The sequence below is a fragment of the Danio rerio genome, chromosome 4 (assembly GCF_052040795.2).
Source record: "Danio rerio strain M-AB ecotype USA chromosome 4, GRCz13ab, whole genome shotgun sequence".
Lineage (NCBI taxonomy): Eukaryota > Metazoa > Chordata > Actinopteri > Cypriniformes > Danionidae > Danio > Danio rerio.
The window spans coordinates 9,270,001-9,280,063 of record NC_141024.2 but is presented as its reverse complement, the minus strand read 5'-3'; the positions used below and the strand labels follow the sequence as shown (position 1 = coordinate 9,280,063).

The window sequence follows — 10,063 nt, the reverse complement described above, 5'->3', positions numbered from 1 at the left end:
TGATTGTTATATTATGCTTATATTATGCTAAATGCTTAATTCTGATTGGTCGATCACAGCTCTAAGCACCCGGCACTACTTTTATTCCGCGTCTCTCATATCAATCCGCGGTGTGTGCGCGCCATCATTCGGTTACAGCGTGTAATAAACTATAGCCTTGTTTGATTCAAATATTGATTTTAATATATTTCTATGCATGTCTTTAGTGTTAACAGAAAGTCTCCGGTTAAAATGTGCCTTTTAATCAACGAATCTGTAAACAGGATACAGTTATGGGCGAGAGAAACTGCAGTATGGTAACGTTAAGGTTTACTTAATGCTAATTTTCAGGTAACTTAACGTTAACGTTAGTAAGAAATAATAACATATTATTCATAGTATAAATGATATATGATATCAATTGGTGTTGGTTATATTTCTGTAAAGCTAATATAACAACAATTAAAACATTAAAATGTTTAACTCCTTTGATGAACCTGTTTTATAGCCGATTTACAATAACAGCAAGATTGAAAGTGAAAAAAATAATGTTACACCGTTTTTTCTTCATTGTTTTGACCGCTTTCTAAACGTGGAAATATTTTAATTCTTTATCATAATCTTAAAACATACGCAATTTAAACGCTTCCGACATGACAGACAACGCGACGCCCTGGCCCTTTAAACCTGTTTCCCACAATGCACCGCTCCACAGTACACATGTGAGTTGTCAGAAGGAAACTAGCAACATCTAAAAAGATGCAGAACGGCAGTGTAAACACAGAGGAGGATAAAGAGTATCAGCTCTTCCTCTCTCTGCACAGTCCCGCTTTAAAGGCTGCACGAATCCCTCCGCTTTACTGGAAGAGTTTGCATTTAAAACTTGCCAATGAGGTAAATATATACTGCCAGCACTGCTGAGACTGTGACTGTGTGCCAGTTTGATTATTCAATTGTCAAGCTTTATTTTGCATTTGATTTAAACCATCATCATGTTGTTTCTTGTGTATAGTCATATACACCAAGACTCCAGAGTAGTTTGAACTAGTATGAGCAGGTAACTGTATTGATTGCCTTTTTCTTGTAGGTTTTTGATGCCGGTGATGTGTTTGGCATTATGCAAGTGGAGGAAGATGAAGATGGGGATGAGGAGAAAGAAAAGAGACTCAATCCTGGAGATGAGATCGCTTATAAAGTGATTGTGACCAGAGAGAGTGGTCTGCAGGCTGCGGATCCCACCAGGTGAGGGCAGCAGTGGCTCATTTGTCAGGAATTCAGGGGGTCTTATTATTTGAAGGAGTTGAAAAACACGTTTGTAAATATTTTATTTGTGTGAAATCACATAAGTGTGTGTATATGATGCTGGAGAAAATGTTGTATATACATTTACTTTTGAGGGGGGAAAGGTGTTAACAGATGAATTACAAAGCAATAAACAATATTTCCCTGCCTGAAAGACAAAAAATAAAATAAACAAACTAACTAACAAAAACAGCAAAGAAGCAGCCAGGACAAGCAAGAATGGCCATAAACCAGCATCAGAATGTACCTATACACAGTCAGGGTGTGAATTACAGGGTATGTGGGGGGATTGACCCCCCTAATTAGCGCTTGATCCCTTCTGAAGGACTTCAAAACAAGTTGTATGGTGGGGGGGAGGGTCAGTTCTTTAATAGAGAAATAGTTTTCTCTTATCTGTATCTTAAATAATAATAGTATATATAATAAAATGCATGCAATACCACTCCACTATAATGGTTTATACTATTGTGAAGGCTTTATTGCGCCAATTTGATCTCAGAAAAAAATTATTCAGCAGTCTGAAGCTGGTAGAACTAGAGGACAAATAGACATTGCAAGTGTTCACAAGACGCTTCTCTTGTAAAGTTGGGGTGGCACATACACAGAAAAAATACGAATTCATTGTAATGTTATATTTTTGTTTCTGGTAAATAAAGTAATGTGGTTTTAATTCATTTAATTAATTACTCTTGAAATGTCGTATTTCATCTCCTAAAAAACAATACATTAAAATTCAGTAAAATAAACAAAACTATATTTAGTTTACAAACACTTTTCATATATATAAGTAACTTTTGAGTTATTTTTCACATACTTTTATTGTAAAGCAAACGGTATATGTCATGTCTGTGAATCATCTACGTCAGTGCACCAATCAATCCACAATAAATTTGTGGCTGCAATTTATTTATTTATTGAAATATTGTGAATTTACATTTAAATTAATAATAACAACAGCAAAATCAAGAGGTGTGTAAACTCTGGCCACCCCTTGGGGGTGCCCCTGCAGTTGAGGCTTGAACCAGCGACCTTCTTGCTGTGAGGCGATCATGCTACCCACTGCGCCACCATGACGCCCATACATGTTTTTTTTAATAAATTAAAATATAACTTAAATGAATGCTTATATTTAATTCACTGGAGCATATATATATATATATATATATATATATATATATATATATATATATATATATATATATATATATATATATAATCTTTTTTTTTTTTTTACTAAATTACATTTCAATGTGTGTCTTTTGTAAGTCATGTTTTTTGTCATCTAAATAGTATGAAAGTCATTACTTTATGCTGCTCGCATTGAAATTTATGGATGAAATAAAACAACGGATGATAATAAAACAGCGTTCCACTTTTATTCATGGGTCTTCAACCCATTTCTCTCTGATTTGCTTCACAGTGTGTTTCTGGTCGATCATGCCTGGACATATAGGGTGGAAAGCGCACGTCAGCAGCTTCTGGAGATTCCTGGCCTGCTGATCCGAATGGCCAGTCTAATGTGTTTGCCTTTCCACGGAGAGGCTCCAGATCCAGATATTGTGGATCTGATACTGGACAGCATGTGGAAATACAACCAAACCTATCAGCTATCCCAGGGAGTAAGAGAAAGGAAATACTAATATGATTTGGATATATGTGTCACACTTTACATTAAGGCTCCATTATGTAATGATATGTAATGTAATCGCTACCATAAACTAAGAACAGACATTAAATGTATGGCAATTATTAATAATAATTCAGCATTTGCTAATGCATTTTTAAAATCCAAAAATGTCAACATCAATTAATTAATAATTAATTATTGTATTTTTATTTACACACATTAGCCAAGATGAATAAGCACTGTAATAAATGCATTGTTCTTTGATTGTACATGTTAGTAAATTCATGAACTAGTGGAACCTTATTGGAAAGTTATAACAGCATTTTATATTCATATTTGAACATATGCTGCTGATGATAAAATTGTTGTTTGATTTGTTTGATGATAAAATAATTGTCAAAGGAGAAGATGCTCCAAAATGTCAATGTTTCAATATCAAGAACTGTCAGACATATGCCTTTTGCAATACCCTATTTTTTATTGATTTCCTCTTAATATAACATGCACCATACAAAAATACACAATGCATACAAGTTCTTTACATTTAAAAATATACTGTGAAAAAAAATGAGAAAACCTAATTAGGAAAATAGTAATAAATGCATAAAGAAAATACTACAACAGGGTCGACACGCTCCTTGTCTATATTCTCCTATATATTACCAACCTTGTGATCGCCATTCATTTTAGCAAATTTTTTTATACGACACTTTCTCAGTCATGAATTCCATCCATAATTTAAGTGTTGCAATGCCCTATTTTTGATGTTATCATACAGGGATTTTTATCAGGAGAGAAATTATTTTTATTGTGAATCCTTCCAAAATAGTTGAACTTTTATCATATTTTAAATCATATTTTGGTAGCACTTTATTTTGATGGTCCATTTGAGTATTAGTAGACTGTCTGCTTAATATCTGCTGATACTGCTCCTTCAACAGACGTTAAACTGACCATAAAAAACTTTGCAACCACATGTCAACTAACACTAACCCTAGTGCTAACAGTCTACTTATAATCTAATGAGAGTTAGTTGCAATGTACTTAAATTCAACAAATGGACCATCAAAATAAAGTGTGGCCCATATTTTATCTATTATTTATTATGTATTATTTTGTGCATTATTATTTATTATTGATCTCTTTTTATTGTAGTTAATGTGTTTATTATAGATAATTGATATGTCTAATAATGTAGTGATGCTTTCATTATTTATATAAAATGTTTATGAATTATTTAAATATTAATTATTCTGAAATGTACTAATGTTTTCTCTGTTTTGCCATGAAACAGTCAGGGAGGCTAGAATGGCAATAAACTCAAAACTCTCCTCTTATTGCAGTCTGCAGAAGAAAAGGTGCCTGTTTGGTACATCATGGATGAATTTGGATCTCGGGTTCAGCACTCTTCACAGCCGACTTGCTGTATGGCTCCTCTGTTTTACGCTCCGCAACAGATCGCTTATTCTGTGCTGTGGCCACTGCAGAACCTGGAATATGGAGGTATGCACTCACAAAAAACATTTGCACATACACAGAGAAAAAAAATATCTGTGCATTTCAACTTTCAATTGCACTGTAATATAAATGCGATATTGCAGGGCTTCTGCAGATCTTAACAGTCATCCTTTACCTTTGACGGGATAAACAGGTTATGTTTTCAACCAGTAAACAGCTCTTGATGATTTTTATTCTTTAAAAGTGTGAAGTACAAACATATAATCAAGTGTATATACAGTCAGTTGAAGTCAGAATTATTAGCCCCCCTTGAGTTATAATTTGATATATTAATAGTTTGTCTGGCTAGGATATGTGGTGTAGCAGCTTCTGTGAGTTACTGAAGTGGATTTTATACTCTTTAAAGTGTGAAGTTAATCTATATATTCAAATTGTATGTGTATAATCTGCTTGTAGACTTACATACCAACAGAAGTATTAAAGCCTGGTTTATATTTCTGCGTCAAGTGACCGGCGTAACTCACGGCGCAGGTAACGCGCGCAGCTGTGCATTTATACTTCTGCGCGCTGTTTCTGTTTGTCTGCATTAACACTTCCGAAACGCTAGTTGGCAGTGAGGTGTAAATGTTCCTCTGTGTCGAGTTTCTTCGCTGCTGTTTTGCTTTTCCTGAACACTTCCTGGTTGTACAAATGACTCAAACTCGCTCATTTTGAAGCAGGAACCGGCGAACGTGCAACAACTTTAACTATGAGGTAAACAAAAAACAAAACTTTCCATCCGGAGATCCTTCACGGGACTCCACACTTGTAAACAATCGCTCGCTCACATTCGCGCTGCTCTCGGTCCCGCCCAGACTCGTCAGCGCTACCAAGCTGACCAACACAGAGCTTACGCTACGCGTTGTTGCGACGTGTAGTTACATTTTTTGAGAGGTGCACGTCAGCGACGTCGACGGCCACGGCGAAGGGCTATGCGTCAGCGCCGTAGCATACGCCGGCGTTTGACGCAGAAGTATAAATTAGCCTTTTGGTGTCACAAGAAATGGATAAGGTATATGGTTACCAGGTTTGGGTCAGGGGTTAAACTAGGTGGAATTTGGGGTCAGGGGTTAAAACTGGGTGGGATCTTATGTGACATATGTAGAACAATGTGAAAAAAAGCTGCAAAAGAGTTTATAAGCAGGCCAGAACATCAGTGAGACAGAATTTTCAGGCAGAGATGCTAATGGGGGTCTCCTGAAAAATCTCCTTTGTTGTCGACAATAAAGTATACTCTTCTAATATTCATAACCTCCAGACTGAATTTGATTCATTAAGAGAAAAACCTAAAACCACTACATTACCACTCTCAACTCTTGAGGCAACAAGTTTGCAGTTTTTTTTATTAAATTTTCCCTCACAGGTATGTTTAACAGCCCCTTGCCAATCCATACGTTTGCCCATTTTATTCCGGAAACATACATTGATAGCAGAATAGCTTGATTATTTATCAACTTGACATAGATGATCATAATGGTAAATTCATTTCATTACATTTTGCGCACTCTCCTGTAAGCCCTTCATAAATTCAAGAGATGTATGCTCAAGATAATAGATTACACACATTAATTACTTCTTTAATATCTTAACATAACATTAACAGTTACTATAGTGCTGTATTAACATTAAAACAGAGGAGAACAATGAAAGGACGATGATAATTTCAGCTTATCTTATCCTGTATCCTGTAAGTCTGCACATAGATAAGTCGAAAGTTTATTTTCTTAATATTAAATGTTTTATATAATATTTAAAGCATTAAAAAGCTTGAAGAAACACTTTGTAGAAAAAAAAGACACACCAAATACAAACACCCTAAATTGAATCCCATTAACATACAAAGGTGTTTTCTAAAGTTAACTTAATATAATGATTTTTGCAGTGTCTCTTCGTTATAAATCCGGCAAACAGTTTGCTATATTATTATGAATCAAACACATTTAGATCGAATCATTTGAATCACTCAGGCGACTCACTTGCACACTGAATCAGCACAGATGACTCACTCTCTAACTGAACTATGATTCTAATGTTTGACCTAAATGTGTGCTGTGTAATGCTAAAGCTGTGTATAGGTTAGTGTAGTAATACTTATTAACAAGAGCTTTACATTATTTTGAATGAAACGTGATATTATGACATAATAAAAACATATATTAATAAACAAAACATTTTCTTTTTTGCTTAGCAAATTAGTTTCAGTACTTGTTACTAGCTTCTTGTGTGCCTTTAGCAGGATGTTTATCTAAACTGTCCAAAAGTCTGTCCTTGACTGTTCTGATAATATACTCCTGTGTTGGTTTCTCTAAAGGAGTGCAGACTCTTATCTCCATCTGTGTGTTTTTTTTTTTTTTGCCAGATGGCCAGAGTGATGGGAAATTTCAGCTTTAAACGTTTTTTTTTTTATTATTAAAGCTCCCTTTGATCTGTTTGATTCAAGCTGAAATAATTTATTTGGCTTTTTTTGCTAAAACAAAAAATATGCAGTTGAAGTCAGAATTATTAACCCCCTGAATAATTATATCTGAATTATTATTTTTAAGCCCAAGATAATGACACTAAGGACAGCATATGCTTTTTTTATTTTACATAGGCCACATATTAAAATAACACATTCATTTATTCATCCATTTTCTTTTCGGCTTAGTCGCTTTATTTATCAGGAGTCGCCATAGCAGAATGAACTGCCATCTTATCTAGCATATGTTTTACACAGCGGATGCCCATCCGGCTGCAAACCATCACTGGGAAACATCTACATACTCTTGCATTCACACTCATACACTCTGGACTCTTTAGGTTACTGATTTCCAACTGACTGACTGAAGAATTCAAACAATTATTGACAAACTATTCTTTCTAAATTAAAAATCAATGAATGGTTCATTGACTTAGTGATGCATTATTTATTGGAAATCTACATATTTACTATGGCTGTATGTAGAGCTGCATGATATTGGAAAAAATCTGACATATCTGCGATATTTTGTTTTACCGTGATATGAATAATTTCACCAGATTATTTAAATAACTCTATTGGGAAAGATTTCATTAATTTGGATCGACTGAGATGATCAAGTCATTTTTTATGCAGTGCATCTGCATAAATTATAATAAATTACAAGCAAAAATAAAGAAATAAACTGAGCTTTATGGTTTTCAGGGGAGTCTAACAGTTTTCAATTACATAATAAAATGGTATTTGTTGAATAAATAATAACTAAAAATAAGTATATTTATTAATATCTTCATCTTTTAATTTTTAATAAACAATAATAACTGTGATATGACTATTTTAGCCGCACACATTGTGCTATCTATGCTCAAACGATATATTGTTCAGCCCTAGTTTGATGATATTGAATATGTTATCAATTACGTCTCATTATGCATTCCAATATTTCTGTTAATATTTAACATGCATTGACCAGTGTTTTATGCTTGCCTAAACTGAAATGCTTAGCTGACCCTTGTGCTTTTTGCACCCTAAGTGGTCAGCTGAATCTTGTATGGCTCTACGATGCATGCATGGTGAACTTGCTCTTTTTTTTTTTTAACTTTGGTACTCATATGACCTTCTTCTCAGGGCCTGATATGTATTTTGAGAGTTAAATATTCTCTGACATGTATGTAATGTGTTCTCAGAAAAGTTAAGAAACTGCTTATACTGTTGTGCAAGATTGTTCAAAAATAAAGAAGTCAAAGTCTTCAAGTATAAAGAAGTAGAGATCTTCAAACAGGGTTTTATTGTCACAGCAGTCAGCATAACAACAGAGACAGATGATTGGGCGTCTGGTCTCTGTCTGTCCATTGCACAGAGCCTTTATTCCCTCTCCCTATTGTTGTGAAAATTAACAGTATATGTGTTTGTGACTGATTATATGAATGTATAATGAATGCACTCATTACTCCAATGCCATATGATGCTGCTCAGACTATATATAACTTTATTCTATTGGAAGTGTAATCTGTCCTACTGAAGTTTCAGACACATATCTCAGCATTATCTATGTAAGTGATGTTTTACCTGACTTCTACCTTATAATGTCAGCTTCTATTAGGAAAATAGGCTATGAGATATGATATGCCTAAAGGGAGATGGTTATTAGATCATTACATGCCCTGCTGTCCTCAAGGGGCACCCACACCAGAGCACCCGTATCATCCCAGAGATCATAAAGAGGACCATAGAGGGGCTATTATCCGTAAGACACAAGGGACTTATCTACAGATGACATGGTAAGGTTATCCTAGGGTTAAATAACAATTAAAAACTATACTAAGGGTATACGTCAGCCTGGTCTGGGGAGCAGGATGCAGCTGGGACACAGAAATTAAGACTAATGATCAAACTGTAGATATTGGTGAGATATGATGTATGTGATATTGATCATAAGGGAGGAGGACAGTATGTATAAAACTGAACGAAAGAGGCTGATCAGTGGGACATATGATCATATCGCCTCTGTTGTTGCAAACTGCGCTTGTGACAATAAACGCTTCAACCTGAGTAACTCAGAACGACTTCAGACTTCTTTTGTAGACTGGTTATTTCCAGAATAATCTCTAAAAGAACCAGAACAGATTTCCACAACACTATCTTTAGCTGTCTTCCAGTTCATTCATCAAATCTTCTTAACCTTTTTACTTTCAATTAAAAATCCCCGCCGTTCGGGTTCACCCTAAGTTCGACTTCTCCAATTGTAGCAACTCTGTAGAGACAACATATAATAGATTTTGCTATATATGTTATGATGTCAGATGTAAATTCAGCATATAATATATTGTTTCTCTGATTATGAGTGTGTCTCAGACTGTAGCTCAGGGCCAGTGTCCCCTTGACCTGCAGCAGCGCTTGCAGTCTGTTCTATGCATCTTAATCACTTGTTACTGCTCTGCAACTGAGTGTTTTCCTATTTAGCCTGCAGTCTGCCTGACAATGGGTTCTTTATATACAGATAAAAGAATAGTAGTCAAACATACACATGATAATAATACTAAGGCCATTAGAAATATAACACATAAAGTGATAGTATTAAGTTCACAAAGCTTTATATTAATTAATAAAGTCACCAAAGATTTTTCAATAATACCAAGCTAATAGTTCCCTTTTTTTGCAGAACTCGTATGTCTATATTTTCTTTTATGGTTAGGGTACAAGTGAGGTACCACAATTCAATTTTCCCAGAATCAGCTGCTTTTCATAGTCTACCTTAAAGGTCCTCATGTGCTGTACTTTGGCCGCATGCCTTTTAACACAGACTTTAGACACCCAAATGGAGATATTGACTGCAAACTGTTGGACTCACATCTCTGATCTCAACTTCTGCTTTTGGGTGCACGTCTTCTCTGAATAACTTCTCTGAATATTTATTTAATTTCCTGTTCATTTACTTTACATCTTAGTTCAGTTCAACTCTTTAATCAATTGAATTACTCTTGACTTTAATTTAGTTTGTTTAATTTAAACTCTGAAATGTTTCAGAATATAGACTAAATGATGTCTGGACACACACACGCCAAAACATATTTACAATGGTGAAAACTATTTTTACATACTTGAATAGGTAGGACACAGATGGATACATCCACAATGTCATCGCGCAAAGAAAAAAGAGACAAAACAAAAGGCAGAAGATTGCCTGCAACTTCTACTGA

At 34.8% G+C, this 10,063-nt stretch overlaps 1 protein-coding gene across 1 annotated transcript in view; it reads left to right on the top strand.

The window, feature by feature from the left end:
- The first annotated feature begins 690 nt into the window (after nt 1-690).
- ttll12 (tubulin tyrosine ligase-like family, member 12) overlaps nt 691-10,063 on the top strand; it is a 34,949-nt gene continuing 25,576 nt past the window's right edge. The window contains 4 exon segments of the mRNA NM_200252.1: nt 691-873; nt 1,067-1,221; nt 2,702-2,900; nt 4,252-4,411. Coding sequence (NP_956546.1) covers nt 739-873; nt 1,067-1,221; nt 2,702-2,900; nt 4,252-4,411 — 649 coding nt within the window. The 5' untranslated portion in view covers nt 691-738.